The following is a 27558-nucleotide window of genomic DNA, read 5'->3' as shown; positions in this document are numbered from 1 at the left end:
CAATTGTTGTCGGATTTTCCCTGGGCAAATGTTGGCTAGCAGGTTTTAAAGCGGAGGTCCACCCTAAAGTGGACCTTCCGCTCATTGGAATCCTCCCCCCCTCCGGCGCCACAATTGGCACCTTTCAGGGGGAGGGGGGTGCAGTTACCTGTACAGTACAGGTATCTGCACCCACTTCAGGGATTACGCCCCTTTCCGAAAAGTCCCTGCTGCCTGCTGGGAAACACACAGATCGAAGAGGCAGCGGGTCCATCCTTATTGCGCAGCGCGACTCGCGCATGCGCAGCAGGGAACCGGGAAATGAAGCCGAAAGGCTCCACTTCCTGATTCCCATACCCAAGATGGCGGCGGCAGCACCCGAGAGACGATCGAGAGATCGGCTTCGGGTGTCGACATCGCGGGCGCGCTGGGCGGGTAAGTGTCCTTATTTTAAAAGTCAGCAGCTGCAGTATTTGTAGCTGCTGGCTTTAAAAAAAAAAAAAAAACGGCGGACTCCCGCTTTAAAAAAATTTCCGCAGACAAATGTGTGTCGGATTTTCCGAGCGTGTGTACACAAGTCCATCGGACAAAAGTCCTAAGTACAAACACGCAGGCTCGGAAGCAAGGACGAGCCAGAAGTGGTCGGTCTTGTAAACTAGCGCTCGTAATGGAGAATTAACATTTGCGCGACGCTGCAAAATTATGAAATCTCGAAATGCAGCGCACATTCTCTTCTTCTTTAATGGGATAATAATGAAGCTGCTTTGCTTGTGATACTGATGGAGTTATTGCAAACAAATTTTCAAAGGCTTTTTTTTCCTAGTGATATTAAGAATAATATTATTATGCTTTTTTTTTTTTTTTTTTCATTTGGCAAGTTACCACAAGACCATTATCCCGTAGTTTTTAAGATCAAAGATACAACTATGTTGATGTATCTTGTCAATTTTACATTGTATTTTTTTAAATGTAACTGCCTGCTCCAAAACTGTCATTTGAAGTAAAACACATAGCCAAGTATTATTCTACAAAATTGTTTTATTGTGCATTAAAAAAAGAAAACAAAATAAAATTAGACATGCTACCTGCTAATAGAACTTAACCAAAAAGTGCATTCTATGCTTCCAAAAATATATAAAATATACCAAATCAAATCATTATTCAGCCAAAAAAATTATGTCATAGCAATAACTCCAAGGCCAATAATAAATAACACGTTATCGCCTCCGATTCCGCAACATGTCTGGTTGACGAACGGTCGTTCAGAAACGAACTGAAAAGCGTGAACTGAAAAGTGCGAAATGAAACGCGGAATAAATACTCACCATGAACTCCAATTGTGTGTATGATTTTCTGGTTCTCATCTCTACTCATGGACTTTATTTGTGTGTATGATCTTCTGGTTGTCATCTCTGCTCATGGACTCCATTTGTGTGTATGATCTTCTGGTTCTCATCTCTGCTAATGGACTTCATTTGTGTGTATGATCTTCTGGTTCTCATCTCTGCTCATGGACTCCATTTGTATGTATGAATCTTGAGCTAAGAACTGGACAAAGCTGTAGAGGTAGAGGAAGGAGAGACGCCTGGCTGCCACATGATTCCTGTAGTGGCAGCAGAGCTTGTACATATCTTTTGCTTCGTTTTATTTAGCTCTTTAGTCCCAGCCTGAACAATATCCATATTTTGCATGTCTGAAGTGTCTTGGTGTCAAACTTCCAAATTATCAGACTGATCAAACCGTTCTGTAAATTTCCAATTTGGTGAGCTTACCGTATTTTCTTATCATTGTGTCATCATCCTGCTGACTACACCATTTTGAGAAGTGCCTGGTAATCCAATAGTTTCTGCATTCTGAGTAGACATCAGACTGACTTGATATTAGCTTTAGTCATTACATGCTTGTTCTACTGTAGGTCAGTGACTAAGAAAATATTAAACCCAGAGAGAGTCAGGCAATTTGATATTTTCAGAAGAAGGTTAGCAACTTAAACTTATGTATTTCTCTTAGCACAGGTTTGATTTTTAAGTTATGAAGTAATCAACAAGGAAAACAAGGTAACTTAGTATATTTGCAAAAATTGATAATGCATAGTAAAGGAAAAGGAAAACATCTAATGCCACGTACACATGACCGGACTTTCCATTGGAATGAACTCTGACGGACTTTTCAACTGACTTTTCAACGGAGTTCCGCTGAAACAGACTTGCCTACACATGGTCACACCAAAGTCCAAACGTTTAACACTATGACATACGACGGGACTAGAAAAGGAAGTTCAGTAGCCAGGAGCTGCCCTTACATCGTTGTTTGTCCATCGGACCTGCATACAGACGAGTGTTTTTTTCGATAGATTTGAAACACGTTCTATTTCTAAAGTCCGTCAGATTTTTCGTCAGAAAAGGTCAGATGAAGCCCACGCACGATCAAATTGTCCGATGGATTAATTCCGTTGGAACTTTGCTGTAGAAAAGTCAGGTCGTGTGTACACGGCATAAGGATGACTATGTATAATGCTTAAATAGAAGCAAAGTTATTTTTCACATAAGTAATTTTATTCTGTATATGAAAAACTGAGCTTGATTTGATAATAAAGAAGGCCAGTTAGCAACTGGCATCTGTAATAATCTAAATCCCCATTTTTGAATTGCTCAGGACATCCACTATAGGGGAATTACATTAAAGGACATATTTAATAATAATAATAATTAGCCTTTGTGAGTGGAGATTTTGTTTCTTACTAATGTCTCTGCCTGAATTCTGTTTTAAGTTACACCAAGCGAGGTATAAAGGATAGTTTATATTCGATGGGAACATTGGCAAATCCTGTCAATCGTGGAGCAATATCTTCTTCTGTAAATTTAGTCTCGGAGACGAGCGTAAAATTCTGCAAAATAGTTGTCAAGAAGAGAAAGAGCTCCATTCTGGCCAGACCTTCTCCCAGACAAATCCTCTTTCCTGAAACACAGAACAAATTCCAAAATAATAAACTTGCTGGAAAAAAAAAAAAAAAGCTTTATTCTGTAAGGAAATGCAAAAAAAAAAGATCATTTTAAAAGTAAAACTTGTCAGGACAGAAACATAAGAGGCGTAGTAGCCAATACGTTTTGGAGGGTGCAGGTTTGATGCTCCAATCCTTAATTTCTATTCAATGCCTAGTAAGTCAATGACGTGGAACAAGCATGTGCACATTTCACTAGCTTAAAGTGGAAGTAAACTCCTATCGTTTTCAGCCAAGGAAGCTGCCATCTTTGCCTCTGTTTAATCTTCAACTGCCATGGTGCTGCACATGTGATTCGTTATGACACCAGCCATTGGATGGTTTGATAGTTTGGCTGAGAGCACAGCCAATGTGCAGTAAGCATTCCCGGCATGCCTTTTTTTTAACTGTTTAAATCCATGGCTTTACTTCAACTTTAAACCTCAGACAGAGGCATCTGTATCTAAAATGTTACTAAACCCAGGACCCCGCATTCATCTGGCCTCCCACACAATGCAATTATTTTAGTAAATATAAACTGTTATATACCTTTTCTGACCAGCCGTATATAGCAGTCTTGTGACATCTATCAGTGTCTGGTTAAAGCTTGTAGGAGGAGCTGTCATTCTCCTCTGACTGTCCTATGAGTCTGCATGACCCCTGACCCTCTTTCTCGTCTGTGCTGATTGACCCTGTGCTGATCACATGCATCCTCCCAAAAAAAAATCTCCGGCAATACAAACCAAACTGAGCATGAGCAGCCTGACTCCTAGGGCTCTGTTCTTTAGGAGATGTATTAAGGACAGTGGAAGAAGGGGAGGGTCAGAGAAAACAGGATCAAACAGCCTTTTTACACAATACAGAGGATTAACCCCTTAGGTTCCACAATGAGTATAAGAAGCATGATTTATATAGCATTGATTTCATATACATAATTATTTTACTGTTGTGGGATTAGTAACACTTTAACTGAATGGAGGTGACAGAGTCACTACATATTTACTACTGTGGGTAAATTTCCACTTGAAATATCGAACTGGCTTTTCCCAGCCAAGCAATTATAAAGCTTTATAAATGTATAAAGGAGACTAGAGTGCCACACTCTGGCTTAAAATAAAATAGTCATAGTTAACATTTCATATTGCCTAAAAAAATAAAATAAAATGTTTTAGTCCTTATTAGGGTTGAGTGGATTGATTTTGGTGAAATTTAATTTTGCCACAAAATTGCTAAATTTTGCTGCCGATTACATTTTGCCCAAGTTGAAACTCTCATTTATCCTCATTGCGTGTGACAAGTGACACTGGCTTCAAGAAAATGACTGTAGTTTTGCTCTTTTCTTTAGAAATGTGTGTTTTGCTGCATGTAATAAGCAGTTAGGGTTATCTAATTTATTTGTTCCTTGTATTTGCCTTGTTTTCTCCTTTTTTTATTGTGATTATTTGTAACATATCACTTTATTTTTTTCATGTTACTACTTTTAACCTATTTGTATATTGAGGCTAATAAGAGGCTGTTTTTTTGGCATAAGAAAAGGCCCAGAAAAATTTAAGGGAACTGCTGTAACCTCATTAATTTCACCTTCTACATTGATTCCAATTCATTGAGTCTAAATGCCAACATTTTACACAAATCCCCTCGTTTTCACCAACATTTTTGAGAAATGTAAATCTCTTTAGATAATCTTTAGATAATTTGTGAATCTTCATTTATTTTCTATTTAATGAAAAAATAATACATAAACCAGATCTAGTTATGTTATAAATTCACATACTTGCTTGTCATGTCTTTATTTTGTCTAACTTTTTTTTAATTATTTTATTTTATTCTACTTTTTCTTATGAATTATATATGGGTTTTACCTATGGAAAATGGGATGAAAGCATCACTCTTCTTAAAACTTCCAGATTCATCAAGGAAGTGGCCAGGGTTGAATTTGTCAGGTGTGGAGAACTGACTGGGATCTCTCAAGACAGTACACAGCAGAGGGAAGACATCTGTACCCTGGGTCGAAAAAATTTGGTTTATTAAGAAAAGTTATAATTATTACAGGATAATTATTTAAATATTGTTATACTTAAAATAAAATAAATATATATTTTATCTATCTAACAATATCTATCTATCTATCTATCTATCTATCTATCTATATATATATATATATATATATATATATATATATATATATATATATATATATAGATAGATAGATAGATAGATAGAGATATAGATAGAGATATATATATATATATATATATATATATATATATTTATATATATATGTATAGATAGATAGATAGATATAGATGGATATATAGATATAGATTTTTTTTTTAAATATATATTTTTGATTATTATATAAATATAAAACAAATTATGTTCTTAAAATGGTATTAAACCTTGGTTTAATAAAAATCTAAATAAAAAAACAAGTTATAGTTACCAGCCGTCTGCAGGGGTTTAGCACAGAGCAGCTCCGATCCTCTTCTTTTCGGGTCCATCGACCGCCAGCGCTTCTGGCTCCTCCCCCTCTAGGAGTGCCCCAGAGAAAGCTGCTTGCCTTAGGGGCACCGTTGCATGCTCACTCCCAAGCCGCTGTTCTATGCATCCATAAGATGCATAGAGTTGTGGCTTGGCCCCACCCCCTCACTCTCTCCTCCTTGGCTCACTGGCTGTAATTGACAGCAGTGGGAGCCAATAGGCTCCTGCTGCCATCTCAGCCAATGAGGAGAGAGAGTCCTGGGACAGCTGAGGTTATTGTGAACATCGCTGAATCGGAGGGAGCTCAGGTAAAGATTAGGGGGCTGGGAGGGGCACTGCACACAGAAGATTTTTTACCTTCATGCATTTTATTAAAAAACTTCAGGCTTTAGAACCACTTTAATAAATGTACACAGTTTAAATGAATATAAATTGTTTTAATTATCAATATATTTGTAATAATGTTAAACCTTTTTTATAATATGCATATCCCTGCCACACTACACAGCCATGATAGTGACGCTGATCTTTCCTATTGTAGATTTATTGGACTAAATGAAAAGCATCATCTTTGTAGCACTACTACCTTTATTTAACCCCTTCCCTACCCGCCCATAGTAATATGACGCCCGCAGATGGGATCTCCCAACCTGGGCGGGCGTCATATGACGTCCTCCCATTCCCGGCCATCTAGGGGGCGTGCGCGGGCACCCTCTGCGTCGCTAGGGACCTGCTGCGTGTGCCCGACAGCCGTGATGTCCGCCGGGCACCCGCGATTGCCCGGGAACACAGCAGGACCATGGATCTGTGTGTGTAAACACACACATTCACGTGCTGTCAGAGGAGAGGAGACCGATGGTGTGTTCCCAGTACAGAGGATCACCAATCGGTCTCCTCCCCTTGTGAGTCCCCTCCCCCCACAGTTAGAATCACTCCCAGGGAACATAATTAACCCCTGCAGCACCCCCTAGTGTTAACCCCTTCCATGCCAGTCACATTTACACAGTAATCAGTGCAATTTTATAGCACCGATCGCTGTGTAAATATGAATGGTCCCAAAAATGTGTCAAAAGTGTCCAATATGTCCGTCACAATGTCGCAGTCACGGAAAAAAAAGATCGCCGCCATTACTAGTAAAAAAAAAAAATGCCATAAATCTCCTATTTTGTAGACGCTATAACTTTTGCGCAAACCAATCAATATACGCTTATTAAGATTTTTTTATACCAAAAATATGTATAAGAATACGCGTCGGCCTAAACTGAGGAAAAAATTTGTGTTTTTTTTTTTTTTAAATTGGATATTTATTATAGCAAAAAGTAAAAAATATTGTGTTTTTTTTTTCAAAATTGTCACTCTTCTTTTGTTTATAGCGCAAAAAATAAAAACCGCAGAGGTGATCAAATACCACCAAAAGAAAGCCCTATTTGTGGTGAAAAAAAGAACATCAATTTAGTTTGGGTGCAATGTCGCACAACAGCGCAATTGTCAGTTAAAGCGGCGCAGTGCCGAATCGTAAAAGGTGCTCTGGTAAGGATGGAGGGAAAATCTTCCGGGGCTGAAGTAGTTAACAAGTCCTATCTAGCGGTTTACAATGTAGTAGAGTCATGATTGCCTCCCAGCCGCATAACCTCCCATAATATTTGTGCTGAGGATTGTGGGTAGATAGCATACTATTGTTATGTTGGTTGTTATGTTGAAATACATAGATGATTAATTAAATACATAACTTAATAGCTAGATTTTTTAAATTCTTTCAATTTCTTCCATATGAAATCAGCTAATATAACTTTATTACTTTATATTTTAAAATAAGCTACCTATTCTCTTTTCTCTCGTGTTTTCTCTCTCTCTCTCTCTCTCTCTCTCTCTCTCTCTCTCTCTCTCTCTTTCTCGGTAGACTGACCTTTTCACTAATTTCCCAACAGCAAGCAGATAAAAGTATTAAGAAATAGTATGTTGATTAAAAAAATAACATGGACTTTACCCAACTGTGTTCACAAAAAATACATAATGACAAAATATAATGGTTGACCAACTTTTATAAAGCATATATAATTCCTATGTAAGGGACCTTCTATGCTTCGATGCTACATGGAGGCACGCCAGAAGCAAAACATTTAAATCACTTGCAGTTTTAAAGCCTACATGCAACTGTCCCTTCTCCTGCCTATTCTGTGAATGGCTATAGGATATCACCATAGTGGTGATACTCATTTAGTGCTCTTTTGGCTCTATTAGCTCTCCTGCTAAACAACAATAGAATAATGTTAAACTTCAAGTCAATACACCGGCTCCATTGTTTCTGTGACTTTTGCATATGTTGTGCTTTAATAACATTCATATTCTGGAATAGAAGTTGTGCTTCTTGCCTTGGGGATGGTGAATCCTCGGAATGTTGTATCTCTAATGACAGTATGGGGAACATTCAATGGGATGACATCGCTGAACCTCTGTATCTCATGGATAACGGCATCCATATAAGGCATTTTGGTCCGGTCCTCAATACTCGGACTGCGGTTTTGACCAATCACTGAGTCAATTTCCTTTTGTAACTTATCTATCACGAGAAAAACACATGGCCAAAATCTCAACCATATTAAAGCTTATAACACAGTATACAGTTTTATAGTAATGTCTGCAACACTACCCTATTCCATAGTAAATTACAGGTTGAACTACACAATGCCTGCCCTTCAATGTGTGCAAATCATATCTTTATTTCCTGAGTATTTTAGAGACCCATAGGAATAAAATCTGCCCATTGCAACTGAGGGCATCTAAGTGTGTAAATACAACCACAGAAGATGCAGTGGGTTATGTCAGTTTTAAGCTTGGACTGGCTGCAGAAATCCATATTTCTATTGAAAATTACATCACAGGTCATATGTGCTTGTAAAGTTGGTCCTGGCTGCAGAGGAATGGGAAGCTTCTCTGGGTAACGCTTTAAGTCAGTAATCTCTTCTAAAGTAGAAATATGATCTATTATTAAAAAGATATAGGCTAACTGAACTTAAAGTGATTGTAAATGTTATGTAAAAATAAATAAATAAACGTGTTATACTTACCTGCTCTGTGCAATGGTTTTGTACAGAGCAGCCCTGATCCTCCTCTTCTGAGGTCCTCTGCCAGCACCCCTGGCCCCTCCCCACTTTCAAGTGCTCCCTTAGCAAGTTCCTTCCTATTGGGAGACTTTGGTGGGCCCAACCCCGAGCTGAGCTTTCAATGGACACACACAGCACAGCTTGGTCCAGCTCCCCCTTTACAGGCTGTGATTCATAACAAGGGAAGCCAAAGGCTCCCACTGCTGCCAGTGAGAAGAGAGAGAGTGGAGAGAGACACTGTTCTTGGGCACAGCGCTGGATCAAGATCAGGCTCAGGTAAGTATTTAGGAGGGCTGGTGGGGATCCTAATCAGAGAAGGATTTTTACCCTAACCGGTTCCCAACCAGCCACCGCAGTTTTACTGCAGCAGAATGGCATGGGCGGGCGAAACAACATTACCTTACGGCGGCTGTGACAATCGGATTTGTTTCAGAAACGATCAGTCTCCAGGCCCAAGCCAATGATTTCTGGCCTGGACCTGCTGACGAATGAAATGCTTCCCCTGCCTGTAAGTGTAAACACAGGCAGGGGAAGTGATGTCATCTCCCTTTCTGAAATTCTTTTCCATTCCAGAGAGAGGAGAGAGGATATCCAAACGTGAGTTGCACCAACACTACACTGACAAAGTACATGTAGGCACACATTTCACCCCCCGATCACCCCCCCCCAGTTAACCTCTTCACTCCCTGTCACTGTGTCACCCAGTGCAATGTTCATATTTTTCTTTAATCACTGTACTGGTGTAATTTGTGATATTAATCAGTGTTAGGGTAATTACTAATAGGCCCATATAGGTCTAGGGACCACCCAACCCCCCTAATAAAGATTTGACCCCTTGATCACCCCTGTCATCAGTGATCACCATATTAGTGTCACGGGTGACGCTGGTTAGTTCGTTTTTTTTATAGCGTCAGGGCACCCACCATACATTACCTAATAAAAGGTTTAACTCCCTGATCCCTGGAGGGTGATATCAGTTAGGTTTTAGCATCAGTTAGGGTTTGCGTTGCCCCAGGCAGTGTCAAATCAGTGCCAGTAGCGCTAACACCCACGCACACACTATAGACCTACCTTAGTAGTATAGTGTCTGAACGGATCGATATCTTTAATCTGATCAGAACTATATTAGCATCCCCAAAAGTTTAGGGTTCCCAAAAATGCAGCGTTAGCAGGATCAGCCCAGATACCTGCTAGTATCTGCGTTTAGCCCAGTCCACCCAAGTGCAATATAAATCGATCACTGTCACTTACTAAAACACTATACACATAACTGCAGCATTTGCAGAGTCAGGTCTGATCCCTGCGAACGCTAATGCCCCGTACACACGAGCGGACTTTTCGACATCCAAAGTCCGACGGGCTGAGTCCGTCAGACTATCCGATCGTGTGTGGGCTGCAACGGACTTTAGCTCCGCTAAAGTCTGACGGACTTTAGAAATGAAGCATGCTTTAAATTTTCCCGACGGAACTCCGCCGGACCCGGTCCCCTTCGAAAAATCCGCTCGTGTGTGTGCTATTCCGACGGACTAAAACCGACGCTAGGCCAGCTATTGGCTACTGTCTATGAACTTCCTACGTCGAATCCAGTCGTACGTCATCACGTTCGACTCCGTCGGAGTTTGGTGTGATGGTGTGTGGCCAAGTCCGTTCGGTCGAAAAGTCCGCCAGAACTCCGTCGGAACTCCAGCGGAACTCCGGCGGAACTCCTTTGGAGGTCTGTCAGACTTAATCCCTCTCGTGTGTACGGGGCATTAACAGTTTTTTTGGTAGCGTTTGAAGCAGTCACTGACAGTCAGGTGCTCTTTTTTCCTGTGAGTCTCACTAGTTCTACCAGTAAATTTAGAGGCCAAAATGTCCAATCCAAGGTACACTAGTGAAGAGGACTACACATTTCTGAGCATGACAGATGAGAGTGAAGAGGAACTCACCCATCTGTCAGTTTCAGGATCAGAATACAAACTTGTAGATAGCAGCGGCACCCTGACAGATAGCTCTGACGATGGAGTAGTGTTTCCTGCCAAGGTGAGGCGTACCCGACCCGTTCTTCTGCTGTTGTTGATGTGCAAGAACCGTAGGACTCTCGTATGGAGCAGAGAGGTAGTACTAGTGTCGCTCATCCTTCTGGGGAGCTGGCAAGCACCAGCAGCCTAGTACATCCTGGTCATACATCCAGCACTGCAGTATCACTTGGTGACGTGGAAAGTCCCATAAGTGCGGTTCAAGCTGGTGAGGTGGCTAGCACAACTAATGTCCCGTAGCAACCAAGAAGACAAAGACAGGCCCGTTGAGTCCATAGTGCCCTTCCTTCTGCATTTGCCATTCTGAATTGGGAGGCCACCACTTCTGCAGCACCGTACTTCCCCCATTCACTGGCCAACCCAGAATTCAGGTGGAAACAGTTGATTTTATATCACTTGATTTTTATTCGCTGTTTTTCACGGAAGAGCTCTATAGATCTATTGTGGACCAAAGCAAGTTGTATGATGGTCAATTCATCGCCGCTAATCCCTTGCCAGAGATTGGCGACCTATTACAGTCTCCAAATTTAAGACCTTCCTGGGCCTATGCCTCCTCATGGGCATAATTAATGTAGCACTTACCCCCGAAAGAGCGGCTGGTTTTGTTGGGCTTACCGTTTACCTTCTCCACCTCGTTCTTGTCTAGGGGTTCCTGAGGTTGATGGCCCAATAAACTGCAGAGACCGACACTTGAATCCCTTTTAGGAATTTTTATTTGCATAAAACGTTGAACAGAACACAGTCTCTCAGTTGGGAATAATGGGTATGGGTAGTAAAGCTCAATTACTCTTGGAACTGCTGACACTTGAAATGTCTCTCTCTAGCTGATCCAGGGAATAGCCATTCGCAACTGGATATTTCAACTACCGAACAAATCCCTGTTTGTGGATTTAGCAGCTGACAGGTGATTTAAGCTTAGCAAAGTCTCTGCCACAGAATCGGTTGTAAAACCTTAAATGAGAACAGTCTCTGCCACAGACTTGATTGTATAACTTTAAATTAGCACAGAAACTTAGGTGTAACTGAAGGATGAAATTAGGAACTTTCTTCCAGTATCTTGCAGCCGGCTCGGTGATACCGTAAGAATGTGGATTTACTTGGTGTCCTTTCAGTTTAGCTTCAAGGCTCTTACTAAGCAGCCAGCCTTGTGCATGGCCCTCTTCTGAAGAGTCCTCCCCTGGTTGTTTTGAGTTGCTGGGCCTCTCTAAACCCGAGACAGCACCGGACCACCTTGAAATCCTCTTTCCAGTTACTGTGCCTCGGACTAGCCAGTCCCGTGACTCGGAAACGGATGAATGCGCACCCCAGGCCATAAGGGCCTCTGGAGGCTGGTCAGGAGGACCAGGACCATGAAGTCAGAACATACTTCTGGACCGGAACCCAGAACCGCGTGACCTCGGCCCCTCCCGGAATACACAGCGAGACAACACACCCGCTGATTGACTGAGAGAGAGAGAGATTGGTACTCAATGCATCCAACCAGACTGCTTTCCAATGCCTGTCAAAGGGGATACCTACACCTATGACCAGGCAGAACATAGTACAGCCCAGCCAAACTGATGCCAGGACCACAATTTACTGAAATTAACCCTAAGACCCAACTATAGTCTTAGGAAAAAACAAAATTTAGAAAACATAGCGCATGCTCTTCAGGAGCCCGGCGCTACACTAAAAAAAGTGAGTTGTGGTCATATTGGTCACCTGACCCAATTCACCATATGCCCGTGTTCTCTGCCTCCATGACCAGGACATGATATGAGCAGATCTTGCGGTTCATGCATTTCAATGACAATGAACTCTGTCGCCCTCAGGGTGTCCCTGAATACGATCAGCTCCACAAAACTCGGCCCCTCATAAACCACTTCAACCTGCAGTTTGCAGCCTTGTTTACTCCTGATCAAGGTGTCTGTGTTGATGAGTCCCTGATTAAGTTTTCTGGCTGCTTGTCATTCAAACAGTATCTTCCCAGCAAGCGTGCCAGATATGGGGTCAAGATGTATAAGCTCTGTGACAAGGCAACAGGCTATACATATAGTTTTATGGTTTACAAGAGATTACGTAGAGCCGAAGAACTGTCCAGACTACATAGGCAGTGCTGGTAAGATTGTGTGGGACTTGGTGTCACCCTTATTCGGAAAGGGGTACCACTTATATGTGGACAATTGTTACACAAGAATGTTTTTGTTCTGTCCTCCCTTCACGTAGATAAGACGGTCCAAATTCAAAGGGCCACTGGTGTTGTGGAGAAACCCCTCTATGTCCACAAATGCAACCTTAACATGGGAGGGTTGGACCTCAACGACAAGTTGTTGGCGCCGTACCTATTTGCCCGTAAGGCCAGTTGTTGGTATAAAAAAGTGTCTGTATATTTATTCCAATTGGCTCTACTGAATGCTTATGTGATATACAAAGCTTCAGGACTAACTGGAACCTTCCTTAAATTCCAGGAATAAATCATCACAGCCCTTCTGTTTCCAGACAGTGCTGTGGCCCAAATTCCCAATCCAAATACAGTGAGCCGGCTGCATGAGGCTGCATTTTCTGTACGTCCTCCCTGGTACCCATACCCAAAGAAATCCCCAAAGAAGATGTGTCTGCAGAAAATGCGGATATAGGCGTGACACGCTTTTCTTGTCCCTCCTTTCCTGACCAACCTGGTCTCTGCATTGGTGAATGTTTTGAACGATACCACACACTAGTGGAGTATTAGCGTCACGTACAGCATTGCACAGTCCTAGAACACACTTAAACAGGGTCTCGAAAGATGAGATGGCCATCAACCTTTGAGAGACCCTAATCTGCAACGTTTACAGTTTACAGTTGATATAAAAGTGCAAAAAAAAAACACACAAAAAAACAAAAAATTTGTAAAAAAGCCAAAAATAGTTGTGTTTTTATTTTTCTTCTCTCTCTATTGTTCTCTCTGTTATGTTTGCTCTTTATCGTTCGCTCTCTATTGTTCTATATCTATTGTTCTCTCTCTATTGTTACTGTATTTTAGAACTGTAATGTTTTATTTTTACTATGTTTTATTGTATTTGCTTTGCAGGTATGGCATGTCTTACTGTTATACTGTAATATTACTTTGTTTTGTTAACGATCATTTGCTTAGCAGGTACACCATTCAGCTGCAGCATGGGTTTATTTATTCTGACAGCAACAGCGTTTGCTCCCACAATATGTAAAGCCGTGACTCCAGTGCTGTAGGAGGTGATTTCACCACCACAGTTAAAAAGAAGAGCATATATGCCAAAGCATGGGGGCAGGGGTGGAGGAGTGATTTTCACCTAACATTAGGGGCGGATTGCCCCCATGCTTTGGCATATATTTTTTAGGCACAGATTGCGTTAAAAAATCAAGTTGTTTTATTGAGTTAATGTTTTGTTGCTACTATTGTTTGCTTTTCAGGTATGCTATTCAGCTGCAGCACCGATTTATTTATCTTGACAGCAACAGTGTTTGCAAAAATCACTGACTCCAGCACTGTAGGAGGTGATTTCATCACCACAGTTAAAAAAAAATGTTACATGTATGCCCATCATTAGAAGTGGGTGGATGAAGGTAGGTATTATAATGGTGGGCATACCCACTGATCAATCTCTTTTTTCGTTCAGCCCACAGGCTCAATGAAAAAAAGAACATTGCAATATATGTGTCAGGAAATGTTCCATCCGCTGATAATATCTGTCTTTTAGCGTGCAGTACTGAGGTCCACCAGCAGGTGTTCCCTGGCAGTTTGGAACTGTTAGGAGAGCTTTTCCCTGCTGATGTTATGTCATCTTTGGGCTGCAGTACCGGCGTCTACCAGCGGATGGATCCTGGTAGTGTGGAGCAGACAGCACCTCCTGCAATCAGATGTCACTTGAGGCCAATCACAGGCCTATAAATAGCTGGCAATCACTCATATGTTTGCCTTGGTATTGTCCTTGAGCCCTTACCTGCTGCTTGTGATCCTGATCCTTAACCTGTTCCTGTGACCCATGTTTCTTATCCTGTTTCCCTGTCATGGTCCCTACCCTGTCCCACCAGTTACCATCATCCCTGCTCTGCAGTCTGATCCATCCATCCTCTCCCTGTCCTTTGTTCCTTACCCCATCTGCCGATATCCTCTTGTATGACCTTGGCCTGGCTTGTGTCTCTGATTCTGGACTGCCCTTTGTTTATCTACTGATCCCCTGGCTATCGTTTATGATCCTGGTATTTCCTATTTATTGTACATATCTGTCTGTTGTTATTTGGGGGTCTCTGTTGGTTGATTTATTGCACTGTGTGGTTGTATTTATATTATTCACTTCCTTTAATAAATCATTATATTTCCCTTATACGCGTTTGGGTTTCCTCTGTTGCAGTCCACACAGTTCTGGTCTGATCTGATTCTGACAATATGCCCAACAAGACGTGATGACGAAACGCGTATGGGCGTGACCATGCAGCTGATCACTATTGTAGGAGGAGAGCCAGTCTTCCCGGGACTTGCCTTAAACGCAGAGACCGCTTTCTATCACTGTGTTCCAGAGTTTGGTGAGATTAAACTGCGCCCCGCTGACGATACTTAATGCTACATGATGTTATGTACATTGTACATATGTTTTTAAAGAGTGTATATGAGATTATTGATTAAAATGGTTTGCACTATGGATTGTACTTTTTGATTTCTTCCATATGTGAAAAACAACTGAGTGGTGCTGTGAGGGGAGAGTCCTTGGAGGTTTTGCCTTAGAAACACCTGGAGTGATATACAATTAGAAGTGCCTTTATACAACCCTATTTGGGGTAAGTGCATTACCATTGGGTGTGACACTGAGCACGAAGCTTCACACTGAATAAAAGTTTCTTGGTGGATGGTGTTGAATTGGACTCTTTTTTACTCTGTTTGAGAATTTAGCGGAGCACCCTATTCACAACCTAAGATTCAGCACATCACTCAATGTCTATGAACTTCCTAAATTTCTATTATTCTGTTTGTTTCATGTTCATAATTACTTTTCTAGCGCTGTCAATATAGTAACACTGTGATATGGTTTTCTAGAATATGTGATACTATATGTGGTTTTGATATTTTGTTTTTGATATGATAGCAGCAGCTTTGAGTTCAAATCTTAATTTTAAACATCTTCTTTTGAGTGCTTGGATCAGTGATACTTGTCAGTCGATACTTATCAGTGATACTTGTATGTGGTACTGGTATGTTGCTGGATTTTGAGTGGTTATACTAGAATGATGCCTGCAGGTTTAGGTATCATCTTGGTATCATTCTTTTCAGCCAGCGGTCAGCTTTCATGTAAAAGCAATCATAGCGGCTAAGTAGCCCATAGACTGCTTTTACAAGCAGTGGCAGGGAACATCCCCTCCTCCCACCGTCTTCCATGGTTTTCTCAAGGTCTCCTGTTCCAACAGGGAACCCGAGACCTCAGCTGGTGGTTCCGCAGGCTGACCATAGAGCTGATCGGAGACCAGAATGACTCCAATCATCTCTATGGCCTAAGAAACCGAAAGCTACAAGCATTTCATGACTTAGGTTTTGCCGGATATACATATATATTATAAACAGCGCCATTGGGAAATTTGGAAAGCATTTTATCACACCGGTCTTGGTGTGGTCAGATGATTTGAGGGCAGAGGAGAGCTCTAGGGTCTAATAGACCCCATTTTTTTCAAAAAGAGTACCTGTCACCTATTGCTATCATAGGGGATATTTACATTTCCTGAGATAACAATAAAAATTATTAAAAGTTTAGAAATAAAATAAAAAAGCAAAATAAATAATAATAAAAAAAGCACCCTTTCCCCCCGTTCTCACGAGCAAAGGCGAATGCAAGCATCGGCCTGGTGTCATATCTAAACAGCAATTGTACCATGCATGTGAGGTATCGCCATGAAGGTCAGATAGAGGGCAGTAATTTTAGCAGTAGATCTCCTCTGTAAATCTGAAGTGGTAACCTGTAAAGTATTTTAAAGGCTTTTATAAATGTATGTAGTTTGTTGCTGCTACATGTTTGTGCGGAATTTTAAAGCATGTCGTGTTTGGTATCCATGTACTCAGCATAAGATCATATTTTTTATATCATCAAACATTTGGGCAATGTAGTGTGGTTTAGTGCATTAAAATTAAAAAAAGTTTTTTTTTTCCAAAATAATTGCATTTGAAAAATAGCTGTGCACATACTGTGTGAAAAAAATGCAACACCCACCATTTTAATCTGTAGAGCCTTTGCTTTAAAGGAAATATATATTGCTTGGGGGGGGTCAAAGTAATTTGCTATCAATTAATATATTAAACAAAAAAGTAAACAAAAAAAAATATTCAATGGGCTCAACAATCTCAGCAATTTCCTTGGGGTGTCTACAGGGGCGTACCTAGAGCATTTGGCACCCGGGGCGGACCCTATATCTGGCACCCCCATCTTAAAATGTAAAAACACCCCACTGTGCCCCCTGCATACCTCTGCATCCTTCAATATCTTTTTGTCACTACTGTGTAGCCCTCTCCACAACTGCACCTCTGGACCTCTTTAAATTACACATCACCCTGCACCTCTGGACCCCTTTACATTACACAGCACCCTGCACCTCTTTACATTACACAGCACCCTGCACCTCTGGACCCCTTTACATTACACAGCACCCTGCACCTCTGGACCCCTTTACATTACACAGCACCCTGCACCCCTGGACCCCTTTACATTACACAGCACTCTGGACCCCTTTACATTACACAGGACCTTGCACCTAAGGACCTCTTTACATTACACAGCATCCTGCACCTCTGGACCCCTTTACATTACACAGCCCTTGTACCTCTGGACCCCTTTACATAACACAGTACCCTGAACCTCCTGACCCCTTTACATTACACAGCCCTTGTACCTCTGGACTCCTTTACATTACACAGCTCCCTGCACCTCTGGACCCCTTTACATTAGACAGCACCCTGAACCTCTGGACCCCTTTACATCACACAGCCCTTGTACCTCTGGACCCCTTTACATTACACAGCACCCTGCACCTCTGGACCCCTTTACAATAGACAGCACCCTGAACCTCTAGACCCCTTTACATCACACAGCCCTTGTACCTCTGGACCCCTTTACATTACAAAGCACCCTGCACCTCTGCACCCCTTTACATTACACAGCCCCTCACAGCTCTGGACCCCCTGCATGTTACACAGACCCCCTACAGTGCAGACCTCCCTACCGTACAGGCCCCCCATCTACAGTGTAGAACCCCCTACAGTACAGACCCCCCTACAGTACAGAATCCTCACCTATAGTGCAGACCCTTCTACAGTACAGACCCCTCAACCCTACAGCGCAGACCCCCCTACAGTACAGACTTCCATACAGTACAGACCTCTCCCCCCTACAGTGCAAATCCCCCCTACAGTACAGAATCCTCCCCTACAGTAAGAGCTCCCCTACAGTACAGACCCCCTTACAGTGCAGGCCCCTCCCCTGCAGTACAGACCCCCCTACAGAGCAGAATCCTCCCCTACAGTACAGACCCCCCCCTACAGTACAGACCCCACCCCCTACAGTGCATACCCCCCTACACTGCAGACCCCCCTACAGTGCCAAATCTTCCCCTTCTGTACAGACCCCTCCCCCTATAGTGCAGACCCCCTATAGTACAGACCCCCCTACAGTGCAGGCCCCCCCCCACAGTGAAGACCTCCCTACAGTGCAGGACCCCTCCTACAGTGCAGGACCCCCCCCTACAGTGCAGAACCCCCCCCCCACAATGCAGACCCCCCACAGTAAAGAACCCCCCTACAGTGCCAAATCTTCCCCTACTGTACAGACCCCTCCCTATAGTGCAGACCCCCCTATAGTACAGACCCCCCTACAGTACAGGACCCCCCCTACAGTGCAGGACCCCTCCTACTGTGCAGGACCCCCCCTACAGTGCAGACCCCCCCCACAGTGCAGACCCCCCCACAGTGCAGACCCCCCCACAGTGCAGACCCCCCCCCCCCACAGTGCAGACCCCCCCACAGTGCACAGACCCCCTACAGTGCTCAGACCCCCCTAACAATACAGCCCCCCCACAGGCCCATAATGTACCTGAACACACATGAAGAGCCCAAGGCAGTGACATTGCAGGGGGGAGGTGCGAACAGCTCCCGAGTGAAGTGACACATGACGGCTCAGTGATCCGGGGACCTGGCGCAATGTGGTCCCCTTCTCTCTGTGGTCACGTGACTCGCGTCGCGCAATTCTGATCAGTCTCAGCAGCGGCTGTCACTCACAGCCGAGCAGAGTGAAGCCACCTCCCCCTCCTCCTTTACGTCTACACAGTGCTGTGCATGCAGGAGGAGGGGGAGGCGGCTTCACTGTGAGTGACAGCCGCTGCCGAGACTGATCAGAACGGCGCAACTTGACCACAGAGAGAAGGGGATTGTTGCGCCGGGTCCCAGATCACTAAGCCGACAGGTGTCACTCCACTCGGGTGCTGCTCGCACCTCCCCCCTGCAATGCCGCCCACTGCCAGTGCCTCTGGCTTTCTCCGTGTGGGCTGCGAACCCACGGCGCTGTCTCCTCTTCAGTTGCGGAGGGGGAGGGCGCTGGCCTGACACCCCCCCAATGTGTGGCCTCCCCGCCCCCAACTTAGTCCGCCACTGGGTGTCTACTTTCTAAAATGGTGTCATTTGGGGGGGGGAAGGGGTTGTACTGCCCTGCCACATTAGCACCTCAAGAAATGAGATAGGCAGTCATTAAGTAAAATCTGTATAGATTCCAGAAAGTGTACCCTAGTTGTAGACACTATAACTTTTGCGCAAACCAATAAATGTACGCTTATTCACATTTTTTTTTTACCAAAGACATGTGGCTGAATAAATTTTGGACTAAATATATGACTAAAATTAAGTTTATTGGATTTGTTTATAACAAAAAGTAGAAAATATCACTTTTTTTCAAAATTGTCTGTCTTTTTCTGTTTATATTGCAAAAAATAAAAATCACAGAGGCAATCAAATACCATCAAAAGAAAGCTCATTGAGCAACCAAATCTTCCAGGACTGAAGTTGTTATTCAATTCATTAAGGTAAAAAAAACTGCTACCTTTATGACCACTTTAATATAAGTTCATCTCGGTTCACCGAGTGGGCGTAATGATGTCACTTCTACACTCTGCCCTACACTTTGCACATGCACAAAACATGTAGGGTTGTGCCTGTGATGGTGGATCATTGAGGAGTCACTCATAACTGATGATGACTTCACATCACTGGAAAATTTGATTGTTTTAGAGTCTACATTGTGGGGCATGTTTTTTTTTTTGTATGGTGTCTTGGGTTTAAATACTTTGTTTTATGTGAATTACTAGCAAGAGAAACTAAGTATTCAATAATCATTCATGTGGAAAGGGCTGATATCCGGGGGCCTCCTTGTTTTAAAGGAGGCTTTAAGATTTCTATAAGCCCCCCTACAGATCCCCACATCAACCAGGCTAAGCATCCTCCCACGTTGAGGGCATGTAGTCCAGGAGCACCTCCCTTTCCTGGTCAGTCAGGCTACATCTTCTTCTGCAGCTAATGTGATCTAGGGGGGAGCACACTCACTGCCCACTTTTTCCTGGACACCCAGTCTACGTGCCTGGATATGGGATTGGGCTGAATTTTTAGGGGGACCCCAGGAAAAAAGGATTCAATTGATCTTACCTTGTATCTCAGGATATTTAAGGAGAATGAGAAATCCATGTCTTAGAGTAGTACTAACTGTCTCTGTCCCAGCAAAAAATAAGTTGAGGACAGTCAGAAGTAAGTTCTTCATATTGAATTCAGATGCAGGGTCTTCATTATCCTGAAATAAGTGAAACATATGTTAATCCATTGGCCCATGTTCACTGCACTTCCCATTCTAGTACATTAGGCCAATTAAACATGGTTTAGACTAGTGGTGGTCAACTCATTTGTTATAGGCCTCAAGTCCTTGACATATCCAAAGAGTCACACATAATATTCAGTAAATGTGATTCATGTTAGAGGATTTGCTTGAGACTATAGGAGACAATTAAAACTGGAGATATACAGTATTACTGATAGAGAACACTATCCTTTCACATTTGTGCTCCATACAAATTTCGTCAAAGTTTCTTGTAACACATGATATCTTTTTGCAGAGGGTCCACCAAACCATAAACAGAAATAAAATTGATGGACTGTGTAGAAAAAAAGCAGGATAGTGTGGAAGGTGGAATAAAAAATATATTTCCTTTACTAGCTTGAGTAAGCCCATAGGTATGGAAAACATAGACTACTCTTTGCAGCACAATAATGGCCAAAGGACCGCAGGCCAGGGGGTTAAATGGGAATGGTTCCCATCACTTTCAAACTTCAGATGTTAACAGGGCCTAGAATAGTTCAGAAGCTCTTACATCCTAGAACAGAAAAGGCCTAAAAGCTATGTTAATAAAGCAGACCTGGCAGGAAAAGGTAATGCCTACTTTACTGACAGTCCCACCCCCCCCCCCCCCCCACCCCCCATATCAACAGCTTAAAATGGCAATCAAATTTAAGGTTTTTACAATAAAATTTCTTAAATACCTTGGAGCCCACTTCTGATGCTTCTGGGAAATGCAATGATGTCACAGTTCCTCACCGCTGCTTCCTGGTAAAGTTTAAAGCTTAAAATCCCAAAAGATATGCATTCGGCACATTAATGGGGTGCATTCTTGTGGGATTTTGGTGAGGTATAATAATATCACCTGTGTTTCCTGGATTTTTTAATCCTTTATTATCATCTTCATTTTTAAGCTTTTGGTATTTTGGAAGTGGGAACTGTCAGTAAAGTGGATCGTCCATTTTTATGGAAGCTCTGCTTTAGGAATGACTCTGTATACCTGTTGCATTTTAGTGATAAAACAATCAATGTAATCTCTTGGTGAACTTGGGTCCAGTGATGCTTGGTTCATCTTGACCCTCTCGGACACAAATACCAGCAGCCTCTCTAAAATGGGATTGATTCTCTGATGCGGTCCAGGAACGTAATCCATTATCCTTGGGATTATTTCCTGCAGCTAAAAAAACAAAAAGCCTTGCTTTAACAAAGTTTCTTTCAGAATAACTGTTTGCATTGCCTAAGGCAGTCAATACTCTTACAACCTAAAGTTTAAAATATCAAACAATAAACTGCTTAGGGATTTATTTATCAATGTTTCATCCAAGACTCTCACAATCTTCACCCAATATTTACCCATTTTCTAATTGAATCATATGGGGGAATGGGTGAAAGTTGTATGAATCACATGGCATTTCTCAGGGCAGGTTTCCCGATGGTGTGATTGGAACTGTAATGGTGACAACCACGGTGCACAGTGAAGAGAAAAACAATGATCTCACTCTTTAACAGGAAGTGCCTAAACAAGCACCTTATGACAGGATTACCAGGCATTATTTTATGAAAGCGGCATATATAAACATAATAAAAATGACTTTTGATATTACTTTGATATGTAAAATCTTAAATAAGGTTTTAGTGATTGGTCTTACACATACTTTCAGCAGAACTTTGTGAAAAAACAGAATTTTTGTTCTTTATAAAATCTTTCACGTAAGTAGAACCTAAACCCCAAAAGTGACCTATCTGGATTCAATTGCAGCTCCTGTCATCACTTAATTCAGCTGAAGCATGGACCTAGGCCTAGTTTACAGTTATGGTTGGGGTGGGGTTGGTAAAAACAGGCAGTCTAACTACTTTTTCGCAACCCCCCCAAGCTTCAGGGTCAGCCGGACATAATGCAAAGCAAAATGTATTCCTCTTGTCGTGTTAGTGAGTGGTACAGGCTATTAAAAGCAAACCAATCAAATGTATGCGGCCATCCCAAAACCACCCTGCAACCAGTTGGGAGACCATATATGGCCTCCTCACCACCTGTCAAATTACCCCTGAAAAGCTGTTATAATAGGGTTTGATTTACAAAAGAAGTAGAGACTGTTCATTTAGCAATCTGAAAATTCAGGTGAAGCGTTGTTCAATTTGAATACACAATCTTGCAAGCGTAATTAATAAAAAAAAAAATTATTGACATTGTAGATATACAAGCTCTTACATTATACTAGACAATCTGAAGCTCAACATCGTATTTTAACCCCATGATTGTGTGACACCAGTGTAACAAAGCTGATTTCTACTGATTAAGTATCATTGCTCATCGAACCTATTTGTTTACTTTGCACTTTCTCTGTCTTACTTTCTTTATATCAATAAAACTAAGATTGAATTAAAAAAAAAATTATTGTTTGCACATGATTGAAGTGAACACAATTTGTCTTTACATTTACATTGATCCTAGAGTGGGCTTTAATAATGCAATACATGTTATGAGTTAGGGCCAACAAAGTATCTTGACCCAGATTCGAACCAAGGCAGAAGTGCTAGCCACTGAGCTGCCCTATAATGCAGAGTAAAACTTTTTTTTGAAAACTGTTTAAAATTGAAATGCACATAAATCAGGATGTCTGTAGTGAATGCAGGTACCTGCCCACAGGTAGAGCTTAATATCAGGAATGTTTCATTGAATAAGTTTATTAGTTTCAGAAACTTCAGATCTTCATATTCAAAGCGGTTTCCAAAGACAACTGAGCAAATGACATTGGAGATGGCTTGAGCAAAGATATTCCTGGGATCAACGGGCTTTTCTGTGAATGAAATCAAATACAAAATGTAATATAAATTGTACAGTAGAACTCAAGTGTACAAACAGGTCAGTGACTATCAATAGAGGAATTAAGAGAATAATTATTTTTATTTGTAAAGCTGCAAGCCAGCCTGCTGCACAATTCGATAGCTCTGCCACCATTTTGCCCCTTAGAGAGATTATAAAACTTAAAAAATAAATGTCTTCTGCTTAAGAGTTGAAAGGCCAAGTTATTCTGAGGACAAAGTATGGGTTTAATTTTAAGTAAAATTTGTCTCTTGTCCACATTTCATCTTCTGGTAAATAGTTTCATCAGTTTTTCATGAAATGGTGAAAAATTATTTTAATTTGCAAACAATAAGTCGTTGGCAAAGCATGGTAAAAATGGTGAAAAACCTCACTACTTTCACAAAAAAGATTAAAATGTCAGAAATGACCATTGACTTCCCAAGGAACTGATAGATTTTAGTTTTTTTATATATAAATGGATCCTGTGTAAACACATACGTTTGAAGTTGTGAAGCTCTTTAATCAAGCACTGGGCTTCCTCCTGGATTCTCTCCTCGATACTCCTTTTCCCCATCCCAAAATTCCTCAGGGTGGTAAGGGAAAAACGACGGAGCTGTTTCCAGCGTTCCCCGTTACTGAACACAACACCTGCAACACAAATTCAGACAGACTAGCTAATGATCCAATAATAAAAATATATGTACCAGGAGAAAATGCTGCAATACTCTTCAGTTTGTTAATGCCTCACGTTGAATGACAGCCAATGACAGTCAATAAACTTCCTCTGAGGCTATGGACTTTCCAAGGGTACATCATCAAGTTGGCCTGGGCTCTGAAAATTACTGCGCTGAACGACTTTCACATGTCCTTACATGAGCACCTTTCAGTATAAGACAAATGACTGCCCACTACCCCCCCCGGTTTGAGGGTTTGGTAAAAACTGGAGTTATTAGGAGTTACATTTTACAGCTAGATTTCTGCTTCTGATTATTTGCCCATTTGTGATGTTCAAGTGGGGACAAAGAAACAACTGGGAAAGTTAGAGCTCGCTTATGTTGATTTTTTGTACTTGTTGTACTGTCCTGTACCCTGTAAGTAGGTCCAATCCTTTACTCACCCATGGTTAGGACTTAAAGTACTGTGCATAAACCGAAACTCAAGAAGGTTCAAGAACTCAGGTTACTCTTGTAGGGATGTGCAAATATCTTACCAGCTTGTGTTCTTGGAGAGATATCTGTCTGTGTATGGCTATGCTAAGGCACTGTGAGGGGATTTATGAAACTAACTGTGAATTTTAACAGGGCTCTTCGTAAAGGAAAAATTACAACCATACCAGCCCATGTCCAAATGCAAGAACAAACAGGGAGCTTGTATGTGATTTTTCTGGGAACACAGGCCCTATTCAGCAACACTCCACTTTACGGAAACTCCCCTGAGGAAAGGACCCAGAGTTCAGAATACGCAAACAAACAAAAGGTTTTTAATAATAAAACTGATTCATAGCAGAAAAATTCCAACATGTTTCATGGGCCAAACATGCTCCCACTTCATCAGTGCTACAAAATAAGTACAAATATAAAGGTCATAAATATATAGGTACAGTATATAGCCTTTGACATTTACATTCATTATTTTTTTACTTTATATTCATTTATTGATTCACGGCCTTTTACTTTTCTATCTATGACATTTGTGGTTGTTTTGTAGGCCATTGGATTGCATGTCAGCTAAGGTGGCTCCTTTGGTACCTGGAGCAGAGTATGCCCATTGTATGGCTAAAAAAAAGAAAATGCCCACTTAGTTTAGATAAAGATCATGATAATTGCTGGCTGGAGTTGAGAAGAGCAGATGACCCTTCTGTACTGATTCATTTTCTATACCCCACTGTCTGAGCCATCTTAGTTCTGGAAGAAGAAGAATCTTTTCTTTGATATATAACACAGGCCAAGCACAGCAACATATTCGGAGGAGGAAGCAGAGTTGCATATATATTGTATATTCCAACAGTGGACTAAAAACTGATTGGCTGCTTGCACTCTACAAATGGCCATTGCGGTTTGCATGCTGTCATTAATGCAGATGCATACTTATCTATAAACTCTACTAAAAGTAGATTTGTGGAAGATATTTTGAGGTATTTGTGTTCCCCGGGACCCCTCAAAACAGCTGTGCTGTTTTCTGGTTATGGCCCTGCTGTCCCCCCTCCCCTCCCAACTACTTGTCCCCTCAAATTGATGGTTTCATTTTGCTCTCTGACACCAGTGCAATGATCAATTTTTCATTCAATCAGACCCCTCCAATCATCATCTTTACTCAAACTCTGACCCTCCCCTTCAAGGTCCCCCCTTGGGATATACCCATATAGACTGTTCACTGCCAGCTATTCATGCTGGATCCACCTTGTCACCATAATCATTGCCAGTTTGCTAAAAGAAATGATCAAATACTTACCAAACCCATCAAAGATTTTGTCCACTGAATGCATCCTCCCTCTGCCGCTGAACTCCTCTCCTTGGTCAACAAGAGCTTCTTTTACTGCTGCATAACCATTTAGGATTACTATTGGCCGATGGCCAAAATAAAGGGTGTACACTGGACCATAGCGAGCTCCCACCTATGCAGGAAAAGAGAAATATGCACATGAAAAGGTTATTAACAAAGTTTATGCTCTATAACTTTGAAACCTCAGCATATTTTTAGCTAATGGTAATATGAATCAGTTCCTAATTTCCATGCCCCAACATGCATTGCTGCAATATATCTTAGATTTGATAAATGTATAAGATTTAATAAATGTTTTTAACCCAAATTCACACAACTTTCAACCAATATTCACAAATTCTCTAATTGGCTTTAATGAAAACATTTGTAACTCTTGGGTTAAAGTTGTGTGTATTTTGGATGAAAACACCTATAGATAGACCCCCTAAGTGTATACTTTATGTTTTTGGGACCCTTTTATGGACTCTTCAACATCTACAACACGGTTATGGGGAGAAGGAAGATTTAAAAATTTTCTGTAGACAAGTTTTGTTGTTGATGGTTTTTTATATTACTACAGGTAGATGGCCAAAAGAACTAAAAAAGGGTCTACGTTCTAGTTATATGTTAATTTAAAGGTGTGTCATTTTAATAATTTTTTTTCTATTTTACTTTATGTTGTGGTGAGTGGGTAAAGGGCAGATTGACTCATATCCCCATGTTATCTTGAGAGAGAAGGCCAATTTTAGAATTTTCACTGCTGATTCTGATGAGTACTGATGATAGTGCTTTATGTCACCAGTCACATATTCTCCTATAAGGCCATCTGAACACCGCTAATATGAATGACCTACCGTGTGGATGTGCCACAGCAATAGAAAAACAGTACAAGTTTACAATAGACTAAAAAAATAAAAATAGATTGCTAACCTCTATAAGAGATTTTACCATCTCCCCTCTTTTGATCTGTAGCAGGTTTCCAACCAAAGGTAGAGGAGTTGGTCCTGGGGGTAAATTCCTTCCTCTGTATAATTTGTCCCATGTAGAGTAAACCACGAGACATGAGATTAAAATAGCCAAGATCAGGGTTCCAAGCGCAGTCAGATCCATCTTGTTGCCAGTTGGTCAACAAGTATACTATGGAATCTCTCTATATATACAGAAAATCTGGGGGTTCATCAAAGACTTTAGGTAACATTCACAGGCTTCTTAATTCTATTATATAACAATTTTGCTTATAGAAGAAGTAATTTCATAGCAGGCCCTTGTTGTAAATTGAAAGAGAGGATTTTAACAAGACACAGCGCTCATATCAAGTATCACCAACCATTTATTGAGATCTCTTTAAACCCTTAATCCTAATCCGTATTAAACATGCCCATGCCATGCACTGGAACCTGAGCCAAAGTCTGTGTGTTGATTGTTGTGATTAGTTGGATATCCAAGACTGGGATATATGTGATTGCGTGAGACTTATTTATATTTGCTGTTAAAGTATAGCCCTATATATTTGTTATCGTTTACTGTGTTGTGCTGCAAGTATGTGTTCAAAGATACACCATGTACTGTACACCGTGATAAAGAGTTTTCTTTTTCAAATTTGTAAATGATATCTGGGAGTTAAGGTGGAACTCAATAATAATAAACATAACGATAATAGTTAATATTAGGTCTATTCCCTTTAAATATACCCCACTTGCTGTTAAAGCTTTCAGTATCTTCTACACACCCAATTCACCTTCTCTCTACACCGCCACTCTAAAAAAATCATGTTATTGGTGCTCACCATTGGGACTGACCCAAAAAACATATTATTTCCCTTTAAAATACATAAAACCTGTAACTAACTTAGAAGTCAGCCTGGTTC

At 41.4% G+C, this 27558-nt stretch overlaps 1 protein-coding gene across 1 annotated transcript; it reads right to left on the bottom strand.

The window, feature by feature from the left end:
• Positions 1-999: 999 nt before the first annotated feature.
• Positions 1000-26874, bottom strand: LOC143982800 (cytochrome P450 2G1-like). The gene is made up of 9 exons (XM_077481817.1): positions 26622-26874; positions 25662-25824; positions 23709-23858; positions 23042-23202; positions 21405-21581; positions 20224-20365; positions 7813-8000; positions 4822-4963; positions 1000-2937 (listed from the first exon to the last, which is right to left on the bottom strand). The coding sequence occupies exons 1-9, from the start codon at positions 26799-26801 to the stop codon at positions 2750-2752; spliced, it is 1491 nt and encodes a 496-aa protein (XP_077337943.1). The 5' UTR covers positions 26802-26874; the 3' UTR covers positions 1000-2749.
• Between the last annotated feature and the right edge of the window lie 684 nt (positions 26875-27558).

The sequence above is a fragment of the Lithobates pipiens genome, unplaced genomic scaffold (assembly GCF_037356315.1).
Source record: "Lithobates pipiens isolate NorthernLeopardFrog02 unplaced genomic scaffold, aLitPip1_a1.2 Scaffold_1, whole genome shotgun sequence".
Lineage (NCBI taxonomy): Eukaryota > Metazoa > Chordata > Amphibia > Anura > Ranidae > Lithobates > Lithobates pipiens.
Note: the sequence above shows the minus strand (reverse complement) of the source record. Positions and strands in the feature narration are given on the sequence as shown.